This window comes from Netta rufina (genome assembly GCF_964035555.1).
Source record: "Netta rufina genome assembly, chromosome: W".
Taxonomy (NCBI): Eukaryota; Metazoa; Chordata; class Aves; order Anseriformes; family Anatidae; genus Netta; species Netta rufina.
Window position 1 is genome coordinate 10371738 of NC_140139.1, and position 26286 is coordinate 10398023.

The 26286-nt window shown below is 39.5% G+C and overlaps 1 protein-coding gene across 2 annotated transcripts in view; it reads right to left on the bottom strand.

The window, feature by feature from the left end:
• The window catches only part of LOC311220909 (protein ARK2N-like), a 115328-nt gene that overhangs the window by 20349 nt on the left and 68693 nt on the right, over positions 1-26286 (bottom strand). Inside the window, exons 2-3 of one of the 2 annotated variants that reach the window (XM_084304551.1) lie at positions 21116-21934; positions 2185-2367 (exon numbers count right to left, since the gene is read on the bottom strand). In XM_084304551.1, coding sequence (XP_084160677.1) covers positions 2185-2367; positions 21116-21836 — 904 coding nt within the window. In that variant the 5' untranslated portion in view covers positions 21837-21934. Of the gene's footprint in view, positions 1-2184; positions 2368-7613; positions 14038-21115; positions 21935-26286 lie in introns of those variants that run through there. The other variant, XM_084304552.1, reaches the window with a different exon arrangement.

The window sequence follows — 26286 nt, forward strand, 5'->3', positions numbered from 1 at the left end:
CTGCTAGACAGGGTAATGCCCGGCAGAGGGGCTTTTAGAGCCCTACAATGAGTCCCCAGGGTATAATCAAAGAGCCCCAAAAGAGTAGGATATTGCCATAGCTTTATGTTCAGACAACAAAAAGGTACTTAGCAGTAGGGAAAACATGATTAGCAAAGTAAATATTACAACATGTAGCTGAGTGTAAATCAGGATTACAGCAAACAGATTTATAGCCTCTGGCCATACAAATTTCACGCCTAATAACATGGTTACACTTTTTTAATGTGAAGATGACACTCAAAGGAGATGTTTTGTTTGCCCTACAACATCAGCTTGCAAAATGACTCCAAATATTTGCCTATACACAAAGATGTGATAGTGTGTCCCAGTAAGATTTTTCACTTGGATAAACTTTATGGTGTTATTTTCTCATGGGAACACATCTTTTAATGCATGCTAAACTAGATACTGGCTTGAGATTAATTTGGAAAACAGAATTATCAAATCTTACATCTGCTTTCCAAATGTGCAGTCTTAGGCATGGTAAGAAAAGGCCAGCACTGACAAATGTAGAGCCAGAAGTGTACTAGAGGTACAAGGCTCTGAGGCAAAGTATACACAGGGGGAAAAAAAAAAGAAAAAAAAAAAAAGATTCATCCTTTCAGATGCTTTCCCAGCATGAGGAATGAATTAGTCTGGACATGTTCCCATTTGTTCAAGGATAAAGAAGTTTCTTGAAGTTATCTAGGTTTCTTTTACCTTGCAACCTCATCCTTGCAAAAGCAAAGTGTCCTTGGATATAGGTAGAAGGAGGGATAACAAATTTCTACCTGCATCGCTCAACTGTACTCGTAAGAGCTAAGCAGAAGGGAGCTTGGTAAGAAACGTTCACTTTTTATTTCTTTACATTCCTTTCTTTCTACTAAAGTACCAAATCATTAGTGCTATGTAATAAAGTTAATTTCAGCTGTTCTAATCTTTTTTTCTAATCACTTAATAAAGGAGTAGGCTTGTGAGCCTACTATCCTGCAAACAGCAGTGAACTTGGAAAACACAGGCTTAGCTTCAAAAAGGCTGGAACATCATCCGGCCACAGAACATAGCAAAGATAACATAACAGAGGTTCTCACATTCGCATAACAGAAACGTCTGCTATATAGTAATGGAACAGCTCTTTCAAAATCTGCTACGTACTTGCATTTCTTTAAGCCTGATAGACATAGAAAAGTAGCTCTGAGCTACCAGGAGACTTCCAGTATAGGTGCCTTTTGGCAGGCTTACATTTAAAAAACAGAGTAAAACAAAAAATTTCTCTGTTCCACCACCACAGGCAAGACTCCATGTCTTATGCAGTTAAAATCATAGCCATATATCAAAAATGAGTGGAAAGGAAGCTAATACATTGGCACTTGAGGATACTGGGTGAAGTCAATAGGAAACATTCCCCATTAGCTCCCTGCTTATATAGCACTCCCCCAAGATACAGGAACATCTTGTGTTAATGCTCAACTCTTTTGCTAGTGGAGTGTTGCAAGCACCAAGTGAAGCTGAGCAGTTTTTATGAAGCCTTCCACAGTATTCCTGCTCTTGCTTTCTTGTAGGAAATTTCTTTTTAGTCTCTTGATGTGAAGCCCACTTACCAGCACTTTTTCACCCTTCATCTTTATTTGATGTTGGTATGTTCAGTTTTCTAGGGTATGTTAAAGAATACAGATGGCATATGGAAATAATTAATGCTTGTATTTTAAGGAAATAAAAAGAGAGAAAAAAAGACATACAGCGACATAGACAATTACAATAATTAAAATAAGATTATGATTGGTTTACTAGCTAGTGGCATGGGTCATCAGAATCAACCATTCAGTAATAAGTTTAGCTCACTCTCATTAGAGAGGAGGAAAAAAGAAAAGAAAAAAAAAAAAAAGACCTATTTTCCAAGAAGTAATCAGAGGGAAAGGAGGAAAAATAATTAAGAAAATTAGTTTAAAAAAAATACATTGCAGGAATCTTTGCCAATTTTTACCAGTTGTATGTTGGAATAAATGTCAGACATTTTCAATTAGCTCCTATACTGCTTTATTGCATAGTCCATACAAGGTGCTTTTAAAGCCGTATAAATTACAAAAATATCAAAAGGACGGAAGGCAGAGACAGTGGCCAAGATGCTGGAATGAACATCAGAGGAAGGGAACTTCAACAGACCTGTATCAGCACTCAGCTCATCTAGAAGCCCTTTGGTTCTCCAGGTAGATCCCAAGTCTTGATTTCCTAAAGAATTATTGTGTTCTTGAACTACTGCAGCCGCCAACAGATTGTCCACATTTACCACTTCTGGGTCCGAATTTGTGTCTGATATATCATAATGAGCTACAACTGGAGGTCCATCTGCAGAAGGAGAGAAAGGCAGCAGTTGTCAGAAATCAGCATTCTGCGAAAGACACCTTAAAAAGTACAAATAAGTTGTTTAAGGATTAATGCAATCTCCCAGCGAAGCTCTTAAAAAACTATAAATTGTATCAATTATTGCACTTCAGTTAATGAACATAGTCTGAGATTACAGAGACATTTTAACCTTTGCATACACAGAAAACACAAATGTGAGAAAAAGTTATGAATGTATCCGTTATTTGTGTATTATCTTTCACATTAACACATAACAGCTCCATATCAGACAATGTCACATTTACAGTCCTAAAAGGATAAAACCTTCAGTTTAAAAGAAGAAATAATATGCTACAGGACATTAAGTTTTGGCAAGACATTTAACTAGAGAATTTTACAAAACTCAAGTGACAGCTTACATTACTTTAGGGTTGATTGAATAAAGCTAACTTTCTGATATATCTGAATCATTAAACTGTAACTTTTACAACAATTTAACATTAGGCAAGCTTCCTTATGTAACAGTTATCTGTCAGGGACGGGGGGATTTTTCAGAAGTGCATTTTTTTTAGTTTTGTTTTTGTTTGTTGTTATTATTTTTCTTTTTTTTTTTTAAGATCAAGAACAACGAGGAAGGAAACTATAGTGTGCAGTGATAAATATGCTTCTTTTTGTTTTTTATGATTACCATATGCACCTTTTGCCACCAAAGCGAAGGGGGGAATAAGCAGAGAGAATTGCTTACATGATTCTGAAATCTATTCCTGAGGAAAAACAAAACGATATTTTTGGTCCAATTTATTAGGATAGAATATTTCCCTTTTGAAAAACCCCTATAATTAGGAAGCATACTAGGAACAGAAGAGACTCACAGAAACCTCAAATTCAAGATAAGGATTAATTTGGAAGTAAAGAGAGAATAGCTAAATATCGTTACACTGAAAGGATGCACGTTTTAATTCAAATACCTTGTCTCAGCTAGTAACTACAGCTTATTGATTCAGAGTGGGTGAAAGTGCTTGGAGTTCTCATTGAAGTGCCAGAATGAAGACTTGGTTTGGGCTAAGACTTTAGCCACAGAAAACAGTACAAAATGGAAAAATGGCCAAAGCTCAGCTGCTTTCCTCATGCAACTGAACAGCTTCAAAGGAATGCTGGCAGCTGAATGTCTGAGGGACTTTTTCATAGCATGATGTATCAGTCATATGGGACACTAATAACGTGTTCAGAAAGACAGGACCTTCAGAGTTACTGAATGACTGAAGAAATTTTTAAAATTCACAAAGAATAATAATAAAAAAAAAAGTTTCAGGAAAGATTGGTCTCATTGAGAAGTAACCAAGGTCTATTGTTGAAGACAAAGAATGCAATGAGCTAAAAGTTTCTAGGTCTCTGAAAAGCTGTTTCTACTCAGGTTTGCTTGTGTGACTCGGTCCCTGAAACATAATTCAACACAATATCCTAAGAAATGCCTGTTCTGGGATTAGCAATGCACTTCATTAGAGTGACCACATTGCTTAAGTTGTACTAAAGATCAGTTTTGCAACAAGGTATGAAGAAATTCACAAAATATTTGAGATCAGACCTGCCTCCAAAACAACAATTTCATAAAACAACATTATATTACAAACTTAAAACAGACCCAACAAAAATAAATGAGTAGTTAAATGCCAATGTATTTAAGACCAAATTGTTCACAACATGAAACACTGATGATTATGACTAGAAAAGAAATCCTGATAATTAACTGAAAGGCAATCTTTTGCTTTTGAAAAGGCAATTGCAAAATAATGGCACTCCAAGTTCAAAATTAAGCTGGCTGATGTTCAGTTAATTATTTGTGCAAGCTGATGATTTAACTACATGCAGAAGTTACAAGTGGACTGAATTACAAGAGGAACGTTTTCTTTCAGTCTTATCATCAGAGTTCAGCATGAACATATATAACGTGATCTATAAAAATAAACAGTTGAGTGCAGAAGATACGAGGGTCAAGTACAATATTGACTATTTGACCATTTTTACAATAGGTTATCTAAAATTTCAGGAGCTGTGTACTATTCATTCAGGTATTTGTTTCTTTAGCTGCTTGCTAAGGTTTCCAAAAGAAGCAGCAATATTTGATTTAGATAGACGTGTTTACACAAGTAAAATTGTATTTGGACAGAAGGCACCAATAGTCTCAAGTCAAAATTGTACCACTCCTACATGTATAATCATGCAAAAATGTATAATAAATGTATATACATGCAGAGTGATTCTCATCACCTACCCATAGAAATAACTTGTGTGAAAGTCTTCATCAGTAGGAAATACAAGCATAAACTTGTTATCTGTAGCTCCACTCTTGTATCTTCCACACTTCCAAACAGCACACCTTATAACTTAGCTTAAATTTAGTATACATCAAACAGACAACAATATTTTCAATATAATTTACATACTGTAATTATAGTTGTCAGCGTAACAGCCACCAATTTAAAGGTCTGGAAAAAACAAGCTGACTGTTTACAAAGCAAGCACAGCAGAGGTCTCTGTGCTTTTCTCAGCGTTGCCTTTCAAAACCAGATTTGGAAAGGAAATCCAAATGTACCTATCACCAGTAAGCGGCCAACACGGCCAAGGTAACAAGTCCTAGGATTCTCAGCATGAATAAAAGAAGAAACAAGCAAGAAATGCTCACATGTGTTTAAAACAAACAAACAAACAAACAAAAAACAGACATAGATGACAACTAGATGAAAGTTGCAGTAGATGTATATCAAAAAATCCTCTAAAATAGCTCCAGCCCCCAAAACCCATTTCCTGTTCAATAGCAGGCGAATGGGGCAGGAGGGATTAAGCTTGGGCACAGTGCGACATGACCAACTGAGGGCGTGATGCAAAGTGACTGCGGGGTACTGAGAAATAAAGACAACTGGCTTCAGCTAGGAAATAAGGACTGAAAAAGGCTTTCACGATGAAAAGGATCAACTAAAACCACAGTCACAACTCTTATCGGCTTGTCTTTGTGATAGAGCTGCTCCTTGCAGTAATTGACTGTAAAGGGATTTCGAAGGAGAAAAAGAGACACCAAAACAAAACCATGGCAGGATCACAATTTAACGTAGCACAATTAGGAGGTTCCCTACTCAGTAATTTAAACAATGTCTTTAGGAAAAATTACATCTTCTGAGAACCCAAGGTAGTTGGAAGTCTTACATTTCACTGGTGATAATTTATTTACTGGGTTTAATTTATTACTAAAGCACTAAATGCTTCAAAAAGACAAGGCTGAAAGTTAATAAGTACCAGCAGCAAAATACACTTAATGTTAACAGGGGGAGGGAAAGACTGCAAGGTTTTTTTTTTATTATTTTTTTAAAGAATCTGGAGGCAGAGGTCATCACAGGGACAACGCTTCCAAGCATCCAATTTTCCCTCGATTTACAGAGCCCATCAAAGCTAACTCCACTCAGGACAACGGACTTAAAAGCCACATGCACAAAAATCCAGGTCCACACAAAACAAGCTTAATTTGCAATGCAGCAAATTCAGTCAGTTCCTATTTGCTAGCCACTGCCATGCTTTTCACAGAGCCACATCTTTTATCCCCCAACTCACAAGAACAGCAGCACAAGAAAAAAGGGGGAACCAAGTGTAAAAATCCAGCTGTGGGTTAAAAGCAGCAACCCTAGAAGCACCATTCCTTACCTTTGTGCTGAAGCAGCTGCTTACCAATGCACAATGTACCTGGTGGTCACTTTGTTTGTGAAACAAAGGGAAAGCTAGCACAACCTGAATGGGGAATTTACTCCTTCAAGTCATTCTCCCTCTTCAGCTTTCATAAATTTAGGCACGGAGACCCAGCTCGCTGCCCAAATGCCCTCCCTCTGCAGCCAGAGAGGGGGACTTTGGGGGAAAGGCAGGCTGAGAAGGATAGGGGCTCACATCGCAGCCCCCGGCATCATCTCCCTCCCTCCTGGCCTCCCCAGCACGTGGGGTTCAGTCCAGCACCGGCAGGGCACCCATCTCCGGCACTAAAACTGCCCGGAAAGATCAGCTCCAGCCCTAGGGACGGGACTTATGCTGAGTACTTTATGCGCTTAAATTCCCTCCAAGTAAAGGAAAAAGACTGAAGGCTTCAGAGGACTACCCTGGCTGAAGTCAATCCAAAATTCAAAGCCTAATTCTGGTGGTTGGAGCTGCCCTCTGGAGCCAATGGTGTCTGGAGACATGGAGCCTCATTTACGTGTGAGCAGCACCATAAGCTCTCAGATGCACAGACGTGTACAATAACAACAGCAATAGTAATTGCAGCGCTTTGTTCTTAACAAAGCTTTCCATTAGTGATCTCAGCGAGGTGGTTATTAATCTCCTTTTGCCTGTGGGGGAAACTGAGGCACACAGAGATTTGCAGCTTGCTCAAGGCTAACAAGCAGGGGAGCTGAGCTGAACTGAAAACAACACTCCCCTCAAATTACCGAGCTATTTTTAACTGGGAAATTATGGAGGAGTTTAAAAATAGCATTTGGGAATGTTTTCTTGAAACATGCAAAAGCTGAAAAGGCAACACACTGTGTAGGCAACACCCAGGTACTCGTGGGCCTAAAGAGCCATGGAGGACTCAGCTCTTGGTCTTCTTTAGGAATAAAGGCATTGCTCTGTTTTATGCCCATCCCAGTACTCTGAATTAAATTATTGTTTTTATATAGTAAAAATGACTACTGAAATATTTTAAAAGAATAAAAAAAAACAAGAACACCCTTCATTTACACCTCGCACAAATTTAAGAGAGAACTGACTTCAAGATTAAGCAAAACATAGCATGGACTTTAATAACCACATAAATAATCACTCAGATAATCATTACGCTAATCAACGCAAACAAATTTTGGGTGCCAAAAACTAAGATCTAGAGGATTGCATCCCCAGTAACTTGCTGAAATAGTTTTATAGTAGATAAATCAGTAACTTCCACCTAAACAGGATGTCTTCATGTATGACTACAGGTTGAAGCAACCACTTTTTTTGTTGTAGATAAACAATACAAACCTGCTATTATTTAAGACATGATCCAGAGCTACAGCTAAACTAGGCTCGGTTCAGATGGCATAAATGATCTGAACTCTAAAACGTTCCTAAAGGAGGGTGGGGGGCAGGAGACCTTTGCTTTTTTATGTTGTTTAGCAACATGAAACACTTCATTACTATTTATGTTTATTTATTTATTCCAGGTTACAGTAGTTACATTTCAAAATTTACAGGGTTAGGCAAAGAATACATGATAAATACAATAAAAAACAATAGTGGTGTAACAACATTCTGCCTAAAATCATAAAGTGAACAACAAAAAAAATTGATTAATCCATTTTCCTCACAGTTTCATTCATTTCACACAGTACAGCTTTTTTTTTAAAAAAATATATACATAATGATAATAAAATAATAGAAACTAACATAATCAAATGAGCATCTTTTCTCAGACTGAATCATTTATAATATATCACACCAGAAGAGATCTTAAAAATTCAAGTCTTGCTGATCATCATTCATTCTTTCAGGCTTTTTGATGGTCTGATGGAAAATATCTTAGATTTGTTTCACCAAATTATACAGAGAGACACAATAGTTATTTTCAATGTGCATTAAGCAAAGGCACATGAAGCATGGTTGTGCACTGAGAACAGGAGGAAATGCACAATGTCTGTTGCACAACAGGACTCACTGTCGCTGGTGCTACTTAATGACTGCTTAATTGTGGAAGCAGACACATTAGCCAGATCTCTTCCCCAGTTTTACTTGGGAAAGGTGTATCAGGAGGGAACTGAAAGCATCACACAGAGCTATGACCAAAGTCTCCTGTGGAGGCACAATTTACATTAGCGAAAGGCAGACAAACGAGGGCAGGCTCACCCCACCAGAAGCATCACGTTTTTGTGAGCCCGAGCTGCATCCTCCCACGATGAGCTGCTACAGGCTTGATGAGACGATGCGAAACTCCTGATGGTCTGGACTAACCCCTGCTCCATCAGTTTGAGATTTAAGAGAGTGCTCAAAATTGGTTTTAATTTAATCTTGTCCTCCATGTGCCTTCGCTTTGCTGATCCAGCACCATGAGATTAATAAAATTTGTGAGAAAAACCGGTTTCTAGCGGCATGTTTTGCAAAGTACTGTCCATCTTCATCAATCAGCCTGAGTATTTAGCTTCTACAGTACTAATTGTACAGCGCGTTTTTTCTAATGCTTCCAAACACAGCTGCAGTGGTCACAGTGCAGACCTTGATCGTTTTAAAAAACAAACATCAGCTCAGGGAGCCCCATTTACACACTTTTATCAGGCAGAGTCCCCTTAATGTAGTCTCTGACCAAAACCTGCAGAAAGTTCATTTTAATTAAGTAAAATGCCAGCTCCATTGAAATTAGTAGAGGTTTTCTACTGGTTTTAATAGGGCTAGGATTTAATTTCTAATGCCCTTGAGATAGCACTTAAAGACATTTATAGTATGTGATACAGAAAGAAAAAATATATATTAACAAGAAAATGCAGTGATAATATAAATATGTTTCGATTGGCAAAATAACTGCCCAACCTAATCCCAGCCCATTTAAGTTAAGATTGGTCCTCCAGTCTTAACTTTAGCAGCTCTGACAAAATAACCAAACAATCCTGCACGAACACTAAAAAGACACCGTGAACTTAAAAATAAATAAATAATAAACAGATGCATATTTCTACCTGAATTATTTTGTTCTAATGTTGTTAGAAATAACAAAAATCAGTATACCTGAAAGGTCTAGGATTTTATTTATATATTTTTTGGCTTTTTTTTTTTCCCATTTAGTTACTTTTCCAATAGACTGTTTTAAGGCTCACTGCCTTGACTTGAATTTGTTTTATGCTGTGTGCTACTTGATTTTTTTCCCCCTAAATAAACCCTGAAAATTCACTTACTTTGTTAGAAGCATGTGAAGTAAAGACCCTGACTCTCAGCTAAAACAATATGTGCCAAACTTGGGGATTGCCTGTAGCTCTCAAAGCCCTCTCAAGGGCAGAAGGGGCATGAGTGCTCAGCCCCCAGACCTCCAGGGGCTTCTGCGTTGGGTCCCACCCTAGGAGCAGATCCTGTAATGTTTCATTCATCGAATCGGCAGTTTGACATTTCGTGACATTTCAGTTAAGCCTTTCTATAAAGACTCATTTGCACCTTTATAAAAACATTAATGAAGCTGTGTTTTGCCTCCTACTAAATCCTGACTGTGGTCAATTGAACGGGTGTTCAATTACTCCCATGCAGAAACTTTTGCCACATTGAAAACATAATTCAATATTAAAAATGGCAATGTAGAAATCTGAACAGGCCAGTTGGGTTTACATTGGCACCATTTACATGGGAGTTATCCCAGTCTACACCAGCTGATCTGACCTGACACATCTATTCTTTCAAAACCATAAGACCACAAGTAATTATTTACTTAAGAAATCAGAATGTGTCTTTAATCCTTTCTGAAGTATAAATCTTAGGAAAATTATACAAACTTCAAATCATCATCTGTGATTCTCCATACCTGTGCAAAAAGTCCTACTGATTTCTCCTCTATGTGTTAAAATCAATTGTTTTGAAGCAATTTTTTGAGATGTGAGCAAAAACATACATTCAAAAATCTATCTCCAGGTTCAAAAGTAAAAGAGTTTCCTCTTGATACAGTTAAATAAGGCTGGACTACTTTAATGCAGTATTAAATGGATGAGATTAAAATCTATGTTAAAATTTCAGCTGAAGAAATTCTAACTCCCTGAAAGTTTCTAGTCAAAGCCCTTTGAAAATGAACTTATAATGAAAACCAGAGCAAACTCAACTGTAGTCAGATACTACAGCAAAAATACTTCAATTTTTCCAGGAAATAAAAATCTCTGAAGTTACCTATCAGAAGCCCAGAAGTCTGTCTGCTCAAGGAGACACCTGTGAAGTCCAGACTCCTTGCAGCACGGTGTCAGGAGGCTGCCTGCCTGCAGCACGCTGCATCCCTCAAACCCACGCTACAAAGTACTCGGATGCTCCTGCTGAACCTGCAACTGCCATCCTCAGGGGGGTCACAGAACCCTGAACAAAAACCGTGGGGGTCCCCTGTCATCTGGAAGGAGATGCATACTCCCACACAGGGGACACACGCCAAGGGAGCAGATATTCACCCATGTCCGACGACACATATTTCCACCTCACAGGAGCCGAATTACAACAGCTGAAGCTCTGACTCCAGCTTTGGGGCATGTGAAAGGAGCGAGCAAACAACATATTTACCATTTCCAAAATCATTTGCCTATGCAAGAGCAACGGCTGTATTCTTAACACTAGGCAGCTTTCATGGGGAAAATGAGTTCAAAGTACATCTCAGATAAACTATCCTCTCAACCTTCTGGATGCCTTTCAATAAACTGACCCTAATATTATTACAACTTTAATTGTCTGCTTGTTCTTTCACATGTATAGTTGTTTGCATTAAAAAAATAAAATAATAATGGATACAAGTGTTGGAGATTTTTTTTTTACCTACAGTAACCAAATGCAAATTATCTATTAATTCGCTAAATTATTTCAATTCTCAAAAAAAGATTTCAATTATTTTCAATTTCAAAAAAAAAAAAAAAAAAAGAAAGATTACCTAAGATTACCTAACCAAGACATTGAAGGTTGGCAGAAATTTCACTGGCTAGATCCCCAAAGTTATAATCCATTTATGAGATCAGTACATAAAAGTCAGTTTAAGTCTGAGAGAAAAATAAGCTCAACTGATCCCCTTACACAATTTGTTTTGAAATACCTAATTGCTTCATATAAACTGTTTTATAGAAAAAGGCTAAGAGCATGCTTACAGACATACTGAGTTAAGTGATGCCTACACATTAAAAGAAACCAGTCACTGCAAAAAGCTGCTTCTGCATGCATGGGAAGGCTTTGTAAAGTTGTCATGCTTTAAAATATGCTGCTCTTATCATCAAGGTATATATATCAAATCTATGAACAACAGAAGGATTTTTTTTTTCAGATCAGCAAATTATCTTTCCTGAATGACCTTAAATTTTAAGAAGATAAGTTTATTAATTTCTAATTAAACATAACTCATTTAAAGTTTACTTACAGTTAAGTTAAAAATACAGACAAATTCAGATGAGGGAGTCATCTTGTAACTGCATATCAAAATCTTTTCATCAAAATTAAGCATGAAGTTGATATGATCAGTATAGATTTTATTCCAGTTCTTAAAAATTTTATCCTGTATAGTCTTCCAAACAGTTACTCTGAAAATAACACAGCTCTCTAACCTTTTTCTTTAATGAAGGCATCACAAATTAAAAAGAAAAAAAAAAAAGTCTCGGCCAAGAATAATGTTAAAACACCAGCGATAGTATTATACCGAGAATAAAAACATTTCTTGAATTCCTGTTACAGGTTTGATCTAAAAGCCACAAATTGATGGAAAATCTCCCACTGACTTCAGGAAGGAAGAAGTTAGACCTACAGAAGATACAGTGGTTACTTCCAAAAGAAAGAGAATGAATTTGACTAAAATAATTAGAAAAAAACAGAAGTGACCAATGTTTAAAAGACAAAATAGCAGAGCCAAAAGATACCTATAGTGTTCTCTACTTAAACTATGCCTATGCAAAGAATTTCAATTTCCATTATTAAAATTTTGATTTTATTTGCATTAGAAACTTTTAACAAGTTCTAGCTGATGAGAAGTATACATTTTTGGTAGCTATGGAGAAGTTACTTAACACGAAGAAAGGCCTTACTGGAGGGGTGAACAAAAATCCCTGTGCGTAGTAGCAATAGTAAGAATTAAATAGAGGTTTCTAATATACATTTTAAATTAATTCTACTTTATAAACATCACAGTGTCAAGCCTGCCTATTCAGGATAACTATCAGTATAAAAAAAATCCACACAATAGCAAGTTCTTGCATTATTTAAATGAAATTAATGCTCTGGCATTCCCAGTCACGAGTAAATAATGATTTCAGCGGCATTCCAATGTGGTTCAGAAGCTCTCGCTGTCTGACGAAGAGCAGCAAACCATACCTCCTGACCACCACAGTGCTTGCTAATCTGCCTGTCAAACCTTTGTTTGAATTTCTGTGCAAAGAATCAATCCATCCAGCGATGGCTGCTTATTTTAGGACTGACACCACTATTTTTATCCCAGCACAAAGGATGCAGTTTGATCATATATATATAAGGAAGCAGCAGTGCTTTGTATGCACAGATCATGCATGCGCACACATGTCCTCTGGGTGTGATTGATCTCGCCTAACTTTAGCTAAAGTTATCTCACCTAAACTATTTAGAAGGGGAGTTCGGACAACTGATGGAAGAGAAAGACACCACCAGGAGATATCCTCTATAGGTTCTTCTCTTTCCAGAGATCTCCAGAACAGCAAACTAGACATCTAAAATTAGAGGAGATGATTTCCACCCAAACTAAATACATATATATGTATACATGTGCTTATTTGTGCACACAGTGTAAGACAGATGCTTCCATAAATATGCCATATGCAAGACAGCAGTGACATTAATAAGAACTCTGGACAGAAAATGAACTATTAAATGGGAGACAAAAAAAATAATCAGTTGTGCACATTGGTTATATATAGCTAAATCTTTAGGACAAGTTCATTTATTACTTCTACCTAAAAAGGAAGAAGAAAAACTAATGTGTGCCATGTTCAAGCTGCAGAACTTGGGAACGAACAGAGAGTTAAGGGAAAGTTATGGGTCTGTATCTTGTCTGGATCTCTAGGGTACATCTTTAAATATAAAACTTATTTCCTTATATAAATGTTTTAACATGCAAAAAGAGCATTTGGATGAGTAGTCTAAATGTTCCTGTTGTAACAAACATAGCTCTTAAATACCTTTTGGGGTATTTAAACAAGGATTCTAAGTTATATTTTCCCAAGTCAGGTGATGAAAGCCTACAGTGTTTCCCACTCCCTCCTCCCTTTGAAGGTATTTTATGTGTGTGCTGGCACATGCACATGGGTGTATATATATATATTTTTTTTTAACTACATATATATTCTCTATAAATTAAAAAAGATACCATGGTAATCAAATCCAGAAGAGAAAAACAAAACAAAGATATATGAAGAGAAAAGCAAACCTTGTTTTTAGCATAATCCAAAGTAACATCAAGATTGCAAAGATAGGAGATATATATATATATTTAAGTTTATGATTGATTCAGATCAGGCTCCGCAATATTCCCATTCTCTGGAAACATAGCTGGAAAATTGTTATTAAAAGTCGCTGGAAACTCTAACATAGCATCAACATTTTGATAGCCCATGTAATAATTAAACGACTGCTGTGGAAGTACTTGGCTATCAGGCATCTGTATGAATGTCCCTGACTGTGTGGTAGGGGGGACTCTTTGGCCAACTAGTTGCATTTTAGGTTCTCTGGGCTCCAGTTGTTGCTTGCTTTCTTCATCTGTGTCAAGACGGGTTAGCTTTTCTATCCACATGCGAAATTTCTCCTCTGTCTGCCTCTGCATCTCGGCAAAGCAGTTCATGGCCTCTTCCAGGACATTGCCTATGCAGTTCCTATCCCATACGGTGCCCCTGTCAAGCAATCCTGGAATTTCCCTGGTCGCTCCTCCAGATCCCCCAGCACGACTGAAGCCAGCTTTAAAGACATTGAGGCCATTTGATAAGACATCATTAAGTAAGAACATAATATTGTTTATTAAGGCATGTTAACTCAGGAAAATAAACTTTTCTAATTGTGTCCCTTGGATATGACATCGGGGAGGAATTAGCAAATATTGAATCAACCAACAGTATTAATGTTAAAATAAGCAATATTTTACACTCACTGAAGTTATCATAAATTTTGGCTTCAAAATTATTTTTATTCTAGAATTCTCAGACAACTCTGTCACAAAGGTCTCATTTGTTTTATAAATCAAATTAGCCCAATTCCCTTGCAATTTCAGTTTTGAATTCAACTGAAGGAATCTGAAACATCATACAACAAGAGGCTTACTTCTCTTAAGCTGTGGTCCAAGATGCCACTGTTTAAATGATAAAACTGAATAATTATATGCATTTTACTTAGCTACTCGAACCTTTTTATAATAGACATAATCGTACACAAATAACAGAGAAAACAGCTGAAGCAGTGACTACAGATTCTAAAGCAGCCAAGCCCAGATCTTACCGCTCTTGGTTTAACTTTGGAAAAATCACTGCGCACCAACGAAGAGAATACACGCACGACACAAACACATAGACACGAGCACAAAAAGATACACGGACACTGTGCTAATACATGAGGTGAAAGCAGCTTTTGTTAGGTCTGATAGCAAAACCCAGCTCCATCAGAGGAATAACCCACAGATCAGGTCAGCGTGACAATGCTTATGCCAGCAGCACACAGCAGACTGCAAGTGTGCCCTTAACCTCCAGAGCCAGCGGCTGGCCATGTGGCATTTCTCACGTTACTCCTTCTAGCCAGTGCTAAAAACAGGATGGGCATAGCTGGAAGGAGATTTTTCTCCTTCCATCCATCCATCAAAATGATGATTAACGTGACTTTGGGATTTTCAGGAAGAACTTTATCAGCAAGAAGACAAGGCCATGTATCTTACTCTGCTTGTTAACAAGAGAAGGCAGTGGTATCTGTATTTTTAAGTTTAAAGTTCTCTTGGGAATCCTCTAGGAAGCATCAGAACTCCTAGAAGGTCAGGCTTTGCACCTGTTTGAGAAGTAATAACCAACGTGTGCATGCTGTCCTAACACAGGAACATCACCTAAGGTAACTCCACGAGACAAGCATCACAAACTACACAAAGCAGCTATATAAACTCACAATTTAGTATGTAAACATGAAACTTGTGGGATTCTCTAGCTTAAGAATAACAGAAAATATCTTAAGAATGAGAGAAATCATTGCACAACCTAAGCATACTTACTAATAAAAGCATAAGGCACTCACTCTTTAATTGGATTCCACTGAGCATACAAAATTACAGTATCACTTCATACATTCTTTTTAGGACCTATTTAAATGAGGTATACCTAAGACCTTCAGTAACAGCTAAACAAAGCCTGGGATTACTCTCTTCTTACTTTCAAGCAGTAGCAATGCTACCAGTTGAGGGACAAAGACTTTCTATTAAAAACCCTACTTTTGAAGTCTTCTCTATCAGACAGTCTGGAAATTCATCATTCAGGTCCACTGCCCAAAAATAAATCACTTTATAGTAACTACCTTCTATCTCTTTGATGGTATTTAACTAAAAATAATTAAGTAAAATAGTACCTTTTTCCTAAAAAGCGGTTCCTTTTGAATATTCAATGTATTTTTCCCCCCTGAAAAAAAGTATTATTTCTGTTCACATACTCCCAGTGTTGAATACCCAACATGGTTCTATTTACTCTTCTTTAGTCAGGGATCTTATCCCAAGATGAAAGGACTAAACAGCAGTCTGACTTCCACAAATTTAAGAGTTTTAAAGTTTTAACTGCAATTTAAATAAAAAACACTACTGACAGTGATATGTGAGATACAATATAACCAGGCTTTTAAAGTTAAGAAAAATTAGCACAGTCAAAGCTGACAAAACTGTTTTGTAAACTAAAGAGACTATGTACTGAAATATACATTACCCTGCAATGTCATTTTAAAAAAGGCATCATTCATAGTATATCTACAATTTACAGTAGCAGCAAATCAATCTACTTCAAAGGCTTCCCTTGCAGTTCTACTACTTATAACATGTCTTACTCAATTGTCATTTACTGGTGGTTTTTGGTGTTTAAAAAAATAAGTCCAAAAATTCATTTCTATTATATTAAAAGCTAGCATTTATCAAATTGGTCCCCTTGCTAACTGAAAGCTTGCAGCTCTACAGTTTTAGAAGTTACACCAAGACAGCATCACCTGCAGAACAGCACCTATGAAATCCCCGTTGCCTCCTTATGGTATCTGTTAAGTACTACCCAAATAATGACCACATCCAAAGTCATTTAATTTAGGAAATCAAACACCATAACAGTTAAGAAGACATGCTGCATCTTCACTGTAATCAGCATTGGTGGATGACACCTAGGCATTATGCCACCCTGCCCTTCCAAAGGGAGAGCTGACTGCAAATCACTCAGAATTTTCCCTATTCTAAAATTTGGCATTCTGTGTTCCTCCAACAAAATTCACCCCTTGCAAGATGCTTCAGCCAAGGTCTGTGCAATAACCTCAGGAGGAAGTAAACTGGCTCAGAGTCTCTCACACGCATCATGCTCCTCTCTTCAGATTTCTGTGTATTAAAAATCCTTTTTTTCTTTTTTTAAACAAATGGGCTGCAACATCCTTTTCAAGATCAGTACTTCAAACTTAACAGACTTTTGAAAGCCTAAAACATGAGTCATCCCTATTTCAATTCAGACCTCTTCTTGAGTTGTAGAAAACACAATGGCAGTGAAAGGACTTTTTAATATTATATTTGTATTTTTAAAAACCCTTTCCTTCTTCCAAAGAAAAGTGTTTACAAAGAAATAAATATTGATTTCCAGACTTGTCCTCATGCCAATATCATTTAGAGTTAACTTGCATGATCAAATCTGAAAGCATTTAAAGGGAAATCTTTCAATAGCAGCAAGTCTAGCAGAACCTATTTCAGGACTCTTATGCCCAAAGCGAATGCTATCTATTTTTTTGTTACAGCATGGTAAAACCCTACTGCTCAATCATTAAGATATAAGAAATTATTCCTCACCTGCAGTAATTCAAAAATCATGGCATTAAATGAAATAAAGAGCCCAAACTGCTTGAGTCAGTGAGAAAATTCTCAGTAGCATCCACGAGGTTTAGGCTGATCCTGTATTTTCATGTTTCCAGCAATTCTTCGTTACCCTGTATTATCTTCTAACTATTTGTTCCTTCACTAAATTTTGAGGATGCTTAGAGTATATCGCTAAGCACACAAAAAACAGCTTTCTGTTCAGGAAAACAACCTAAGCTAAGCACTTTGCCCGTCCCAACAAGAGGGCCCATGAATCTGTCACTGCAGGGGAGTGCTGGGAGCCCCCGGACTTGCAGCTCCCCAGTACCTGTGAAGTCCGCAACAAGCACAGGGAGCGTTTTTGGCTGCCTTTGTCCCATCTCTGCAGGGGATGGCTTTCCCTTGGACTAGCAAACTGTTTCCCACAAACCAACATTGTTTCTGTTCAAAGGAAAACCGCAATCTGGCAGGTAAACGTTGTGCCTAATTCCAGAAGGACTGCTCAAATGTTTTGATGCCTTAAATGTAATTTAGTGCCAGGTGGGTGATAGGAGCTACCAAATCAAAAATAAAGGGCACTGTTCTCCAGGATGGGTTTTGCACTCCCACATCTTGCAACCCAGGTAAAATCAGCCATTGGTTTAATAATCATTAAATCTACAGGTTCTTCCATCCACTACAATGGGACCTTTTCAATGCATACCTCTCATGGCGAGACCTGGAGCTCAAATACTGAGGAGCCAATTCACACAGAAAAGTACCCTGGAGTGCCTTCAGATCTCAGCACTGCAAGTCAGAAATCTAAGCAGATCTGAAAATACCAGGTAGTACCTTTCTGGGTCACAAGGCACATTATAACTTCATTAAAAAATGAAAACAATATACCCTGGGGGATTTTGTACTGGGGGTGAGTGGGTTGTTTTGGGAGTAGAGGGGCTGAGCTGTCCAAAACTCAATGAAAGAAATCACAGAATCACAGAATTTCTAGGTTGGAAGAGACCTCAAGATCATCGAGTCCAACCTCTGACCTAACGCTAGCAGTCCCCACTAAACCATATCCCTAAGCTCTACATCTAAACGTCTTTTAAAGACTTCCAGGGATGGTGACTCCACCACTTCCCTGGGCAGCCTGTTCCAATGCCTAACAACCCTTTCAGTGAAGAAGTTCTTCCTAACATCTAACCTAAAACTCCCCTGGCTCAACTTAAGCCCATTCCCCCTCGTCCTGTCACCAGGCACGTGGGAGAACAGACCAACCCCCACCTCGCTACAGCCTCCCTTGAGGTACCTATAGAGAGCGATAAGGTCGCCCCTGAGCCTCCTCTTCTCCAGGCTGAACAAGCCCAGCTCCCTCAGCCGCTCCTCGTAGGACTTGTTCTCCAGGCCCCTCACCAGCTTCGTCGTCCTTCTCTGGACCCGCTCAAGCACCTCGATGTCCTTCTTGTAGTGAGGGGCCCAAAACTGAACACTGGACTCGAGGTGCAGACTCACCAGAGCCGAGTACAGGGGGACGATCACCTCCCTAGCCCTGCTGGTCACACTGTTCCTGATACAAGCCAGGATGCCGTTGGCCTTCTTGGCCACCTGAGCACACTGCTGGCTCATATTCAGCCGACTATCCACCATCACTCCCAGGTCCTTCTCTGCCTGGCAGCTCTCCAACCATTCCTCTCCCAGCCTGTAGCTCTGCTTGGGGTTGTTGCGCCCCAGGTGCAGGACCCGGCACTTGGCCTTGTTGAACTTCATGCAGTTGACCTCTGCCCATCGGTGCAGCCTATCCAGATCCTCCTGCAGAGCCTTCCTACCCTCAAGCAGATCGACACACGCACCTAACTTGGTGTCATCTGCGAACTTACTGAGTGTGCACTCAATGCCCTCGTCCAGATCATCGATGAAGATATTAAAGAGGACCGGCCCCAGCACCGAGCCCTGGGGGACGCCACTAGTGACTGGCCTCCAACTGGACTTGGCTCCATTCACCACGACTCTTTGGGCCCGGCTATCCAGCCAGTTTCTAACCCAACGAAGCGTGCGCCAGTCCAAGCCAAGAGCAGCCAGTTTATTGAGGAGAATGCTGTGGGAGACGGTGTCAAAAGCCTTGCTGAAGTCAAGGTAGACCACATCCACAGCCTTTCCCTCGTCCACCCAGCGCGTCACTTTGTCATAGAAGGAGATCAGGTTCGTCAAGCAGGACCTGCCTTTCATAAACCCATGCTGACTGGGCCTGATCGCCTGCTTGCCTTGCAAGTGCTGCGTGATGACTCTCAGGAGGATCTGCTCCATGAGCTTCCCTGGCACTAAGGTCAAACTGACAGGCCTGTAGTTTCCCGGGTCAGTCCTCCGGCCCTTCTTGTAGATGGGCGTCACATTTGCTAGCCGCCAGTCAACTGGGACCTCCCCCGATAGCCAGAACTTCTGATAAATGATGGATAGTGGCTTGGCCAGCTCCTCTGCCAGTTCCCTCAGTACCCTTGGGTGGATCCCATCTGGCCCCATCGACTTGTGCACATCTAAGTGCCGTAGCAGGTCACCAAACAGTTCTTCATGGATAATGAGGGCCACATCCTGCTCCCCATCCCCTTCCACCAGCTCAGGGTACTGAGTATCCAGAGAACAACCGGTAAAGTTTTCTTCCACAGGCTTTATATTAGGTCTTAATTGCCCAGCAAAGTGTAAATATAGTAAATAAAAATGCACAGAACTATGAAAGCTAGAGGTCTAGTTAAAATAATTTTAGAGTCTCTATTAAAATTTTACTGCACACTAATATAGGATTATGCCTTTCCCAGACTTTCCAATAAACATTAACTTCCTTTGTGCAACCTGCTTCCTAGCAATATGTGGGAAAAGTGCCAGTTCTCCTGGTGGCAGAACCACTTACCATCATCAAGCCAGTTAGAACAGTGATAGTTATTTGTAAAAACTGATGCAAATATATTAAATAACTATATTCTAGCAAACATTAATTCAGAAACTTAAGATTAATTATTGCAATTTTCCTTTCAATCTTCTTGCCTTACATAAGCTTATCTCAAAAAAAACTTCTAGCACAGAAGGCAAAAAGACATGTAACCCAGTAAAAATTGGCAGGCGAAAAAGTTTATTTTTATGTGATTTTATTTTTGATTGCCATATGATGGTGGTTCTATGGTATAATATTCTGTAAGAGTAGTTCACACAAAATCCTGTCCATGGCACTTGGGCTAATAAAACAACAAAGACTCAGCAGACAATAAACTCAAAGAATTCATCTTTCTTTCTCTAATAAAGATGCTGCCTTCCATCTTTTAACATGGATGTGTGAGAAAATTAAAAAATATAGAAATTATATATCCTTACGACATAGGAAAACAGTACCAGCTTTGTCTAAAACACTGAAAATTTAGATTTGGAAACAGCTTGGGCACCTGTGTAAACAAATTCATAATTCTGTCCCAAAATAGGTGACCAGCAGCAATCTGCAAGAATTTACAATAAGGCTAAGTAGGTTTGCATGCACTGAAACTGAGAGCTGAAAGCACAGTGTAAGTGCAATAGTGAACAGGGCCTTACTATAACACAGGCAAGAGGTATGCCATGTTACTTCAAACACAGCTGCAGAGCTGTGGTCTTAATATATTAAAGCAAAGCTGGCCACTTATCTTAAGAATGTATTTATTAGATTATCACAATCTAATGGGATTTAACAGCACTGACAGGAATTCATATAAGCTTACAAAGGAAGAGACCTGAAAATTCCAGAATTCAAAAATAGTCTTTCCTCCAATTTACCATTTCTATGCTTTATTGGTGTGCAAAAGTGCACTGAAACCTCAGAACAGATTTTACAATTTGCCCATATCTTGTTAATATACTGCAGTCTTCAAATTTACAGAGCTGCAGATCTCCTGTTTTTTCTCAAGTGTCACTCATCTAATTTAGCATGACAGCTGAGAAACAATGTCAGATGCGTTACAGTTCAGTTTAAAAAACATCCTCTACCTGGTATCTCTGCAGTGATTGTCTTGCTGCTCCCTGAAACCTCTTCATCATCATCTGATGAACTCGTGCTCGAGTCACACGTCAGGTCACTATCACTGGTACTGCTGTCCTGCAGCAGGTTGTACTTCTTGCGAGCAGCTGCCTCCCGCTTCTGTCTTAACAGCCGGATTCTTTCTTTGTGCTTTTGGCTTCGATGACCTTTTACCTTGGTAACTCGACCATTCTGCTTATCACTAGACTGTCGGTTTTTCTTGGCAGCCATTGTTGAAGTTTCACTTTCGGACCTGGATCGCCTGGATTTCCTCCCAACTGCAGCCCCAGACACACCCGAAGGGTCTCCCTCAACAGCAGCTTCAGCTTGACAGGGCTCATTCTCTTCTGTGGAAGACAATGTGTCTGAGTCAGCCAAATGCCCACTGGAAGAAGGGGAAAGCATGCAGTGGTTAGAAGAGTCACTCTCATAAACTCGACCACCCGTTGGCTTATCACTCTCCGTGGATGCCAGCTGAGACTCCAAGGAGTCTCGCCTCAGTTCCATCAATAAGCAAGGCATTGAAGAGAGCACTGCAGAGTCTGACACAGCAGGCACACTGTCCTTCTGAGGATGTGGTTCCAGTTCTATAGGTCCGTCTTCATCGGGAGTGGTCTGCTTCTCAGAAGTCTTCAGAGGAACTTCCGAATTGAGAAGTTCTTCTGCTTTTCCCACTGCCTCCATCTTCATTTCAGAACACCAAGGTTCTCCTGGTATCAAAGCATGGAGCACATGGTCTGGAAGATCAGATATGGTCAACTAGATATGGTTTTCAGCAACACAGCAGCCTGCACAAGAACAGAATAGTAAGAATCATTTACCCAAATAACTCAATCAATTTGTTGCTTTCAATCACAGAGACCATTGCTCAGTACCATATTGTTTTTTTCATTTACTTTTTCCACGTGAACTCATCCTGTTACACCAATCTACTCTTCCTTTTACATGCTTATGAAAAACAGCACTGGAATCACAGGGAACATTTCTCATCTCACTAGATCAAAACGGATCAGAAAACAAAAAATATTTATGAACTTTTCCTTTATAAAGATTTAAACCAGTGCATTATAAGCAACATATGCTAAACTTCTTTACCTAGACCTTTAAAAATTTTAATGAAGAACTTTAGCACTTATAAACATAGCCAGAGTGAAAACTCCCAGACTTGTAGCCATCTGCCTGGACAGCCCAGAACATCGTTCAGTTTCCATATTTATGAGAAATCTCTTTGCAGTTGATCAGGGCTCCAAACTTTATAATCTAATGTTTTTATGATAATTTACAAACTTACAGTACCAACATGAGCCATGCATAAAGATGTATCAGGAGCGTCTAAAACACCATTCAGTGCTCCTTGAAAGGCTCCCGTACAAGTCCTGGTTGTATGAGAACCTACAGGCTGACATAGTTTCTCTTAAATCTGCCAGGAAAACAGCATCAAATAGTATGGGCTGCAAGCAACAAACAGCATCCACCCACACCGCTATTTTACTTTAAATTATAATTTAATAAATTGCATTGCTTCAGCACAAGTACAAAAAAACAAACAAACAAACAAACAAAAAAAAAAGCGCTATTTTTCTGATTAATAACTTGCACTTTATCAACTAAACAGTACTTAAAGCACCTTCAGGGATTTTATAAAAAAAAAATAGCAGTACAACATTTATCATTTTATCTTAATTTTTCACACTCTGCCTTCAACCCAAGTTTTCATTTGGAACTCAATGCAAGAAAAAAAGTGAAGGAAGTTCTTAGTCACTACATTCACTCATAGATTAATTGTACGGAACAAATGGTTGTTGGGTTTAGAAGTACAGAAAACAACAAATTTATGGCAGTTCAAAAAAAGCATAGACATGTAAGGAAAAGCAATATTAAGCTTTACTATTTTAAAACAATACTTTTGCAGACAAGGGCAAATAGGACTTGATCAGCCTAAGAGAGCATGGATGGTACAGAGAGATTTTTCTATGCTCTGACAATCCTTTGTGTTTCACCATCTATCCCAAGCTGCCTGTAAGTGAATGCTGCTACCTGTAGTACAGAGTAAGGCTTCCCTGGTTCAGGAAGATGCTGTGAGAAGCTCAGGGTTGTGCTGTCTGCCCTAACCCACTCTGAAACTTCACTTTCAAAATATTAAAATAGAGGCCGTGTCTCCTTCAGGCAAATGAATGAAAGGCTGGATGATGCAAGGGATTTGTGAAAATAAATATGGGAAACACCAGTTAAGGAAAGAAAACTTAGTTAATAACAGACAACATAAGAAAGGCACGGGTGACAAGTCTAGGTATACTAAATACGAAAAAGGAAACAAAAAAGAATAGAATAAGTTTAAAATAAAGGAAAAAATCTATATATAGAAAAATGTTTCCAATATTTGCACTAAGAAAAATTCTCTTGAAACCAACTTAAAAGAAGAACTTCTGGAGATGGTAATTTAATGTATGTAATAAATATCACGTAAGAAACCATTTATTTACCAGGCCACAGCACAGTATCAACGAACCCACATGACAAATACACCTTTGAGACAACGGCATCCCAATGTTGTAATAAAATCATTATTTCTACATATATCATCTGCAAATCTACATTACCAAATAATTTTCCTAGGAAACATGAAAGTGAAACAGAGATTTGATGAATATATAACTCTTGGCAAGCCATTCACAGTGGGGTTTGTACAATATCTGCTAGTGCAACTCCCAGCTTTTTCTGTGGTAATACACTTAGAACAGAAAAATACCCTTCCAAGTGTACTGGTTTCAGTTAGAACAGAGTTAATTTTCTTCCTAGTAGCTGGTAGAATGCTATGCTTTGGCTTAGGATGAGAAGAGTGCTGATAACACCCCGATGTTTTAATTGTTGCAGAGCAATGCTTATACTAAGCCAGGGACGTCTCAGCTTCTTGCTCTGTCCTGCCAATGGGCAGGCTGGGGGTGCAGTAAGAGCTGGGAGGGGACAGACCCAGGACAGCTGACCCAAACTGGCCAAAGGGGTATTCCATACCATCTGACGTCATGCTAAACAATATATAGGGGTGGCTAGCCGGGGGAGGGGGCCGGACTGCTCGGGGTTAGGCTGGGCATCGGTCAGCGGGTGGTGAGCAATTGCATTGTGCATCACTTGTTTGTACACATTATTAGTAGTAGTACTATTATCATCATTGTACTATTATTTTTATTGTTATTATTATTATTATTATTGTTATTATTATTTTCCTGTCTTATTAAACTGTCTTTATCTCAACCCACAGGCTTCACTTTCCATTTCTCTCCCCCGTCCCAGAGAGGGAGGGGGGAGGGTGAGCGAACGGCTGTGTGGTGTTTAGCTGCTGGCCGGGTTAAACCACGACAGTCCTTTTGGCGGCCAACGTGGGGCCCGAAAGGTTGAGATAATGACAGATCTGACCAGAGTGTGTTAAACTAAAATTGGTATAAGTATTAGACCTGCTTAATAGTCACTTGTCATAATGCTGATTGCTTTAATCTCAACTCTGCTGCGCCTGTTTTCCAAATTGAGTATTATAGTACATTATTTTCCGTATTTGCTCTCTGTCATGTTGTTTATCCTCTCCGGGCCCTGGTTTCAGATCATTATGGTACTGAGTGTTGTAACAGTGGCTTATGAGATGGTGAGATCATGACTCTAACTTGGTATTTGTACTCAGTAACATCGATGACTCTATACTTTGGAAACTGTATCTCAGAAACTATTAGCAATTATACCTGTTGCCATTTTTCATCAGGGAGTCAGTGTGTGGAGGGGAAAGGGGAAGATATTTTTCCTTTCTCGTTCACTCTCCCTTTCTCCTTCACCACCCCCTTATCCTCCTTGATCACTCTCCCTTTCTCCTTCACCACCCTCTTATCCTCCGAGCTTGTTACAATAGTTCTCCAATATACTGAATATCTTTGGGATACTCAGACCAGCATGTTCTTGTTGTTATGCCTCCTGAATGTGCTTCAGGTTTTGCTTAAAGTTAAACAACTACTTAGGAATCTCATCCAGAGATCTGCCTGGAGGCAGGATAGTTGTGGGTGGCAGGGAGTATGGGAGGATATGGGCAGGCATCTAGAGCAGTTGGCACCCCCAGTGTTTTGGAAATTCACCCCCGAACACCTGAAAAATCCTAAAAAACTGGCAGAATGCTTGAAAAAAAGGTGTCATGATTCTGGCAGTTCCAAAGTGACACAAATCATTGTAACGTGCTGGGGCCTGGCTCATGCCTATCGAGCTGCCATGGATACTGCTATCAACTTAGTGACAGACCCTGCGGCCACTCCAAGCCCTGTGACAGATACAACGGCCACTGTGACCCCAACGGTGGACTCTGCAGCGTTTCCAGTTCCAGCTCCTGCAGCTGCTTCAGCTCCTGCAGCCGCTCCAGCTCCTGTAGCTGGGTCAGGGAAATGAGCTGTAGCATTGCAAGTTGACCCTGCAGAGGGTATTCCAACCCCTGTGGCAGACCCTGTAGGTGGGTCAGAGAAACGAGCTGTAGCAGTGCAAGTCGTCCCTGTAGAGAAGGTGAAAAAATGGTATAGAGATTCAGGTCGTTTAGAACGCAGAGAGTCTTCTGCCAAATCTAGGTATAGAGACGACGATGCTGGGACATCAGGGATTCAGGAGGAGGAAGATGAGGATGCCGAAAAATCAACAGTAACTACCCGAAACCTATACGAGTGTGAGCTACGAGATGGGCGAAAAGATTTTGGTCGTTGTATAGGTGAGCAGCTTGTCACCTGGCTGCTCCGATGCTGGGACACTGGAGCCAAGTGTGTGGAATTAGACGGCAGGGAAGCCAGGCGGCTGGGATCCCTTGCAAGGGACGCAGGCATTGACAAAGCAATTGCAGATGGAGCACAATCTCACAGCCTCTGGAGGCGTCTCCTCTCAGCTGTGAGGGAAAGGTATCCCTTCAGGGAAGAACTTTTATGTCTACCAGGCAAGTGGACCACTATGGAGAAGGGAATCCAGTACCTGAGGGAATTAGCCGTACGGGAAGTGATTTATGAGGATCCAGACCTCAGACAAACATCCAAAGATCCAGATGAAGTCAGGTGTACACGACCCATGTGGCGGAAGTTTGTACGGAGTGCACCTTCATCATATGCCAGCTCATTGGCAATAATGGCCT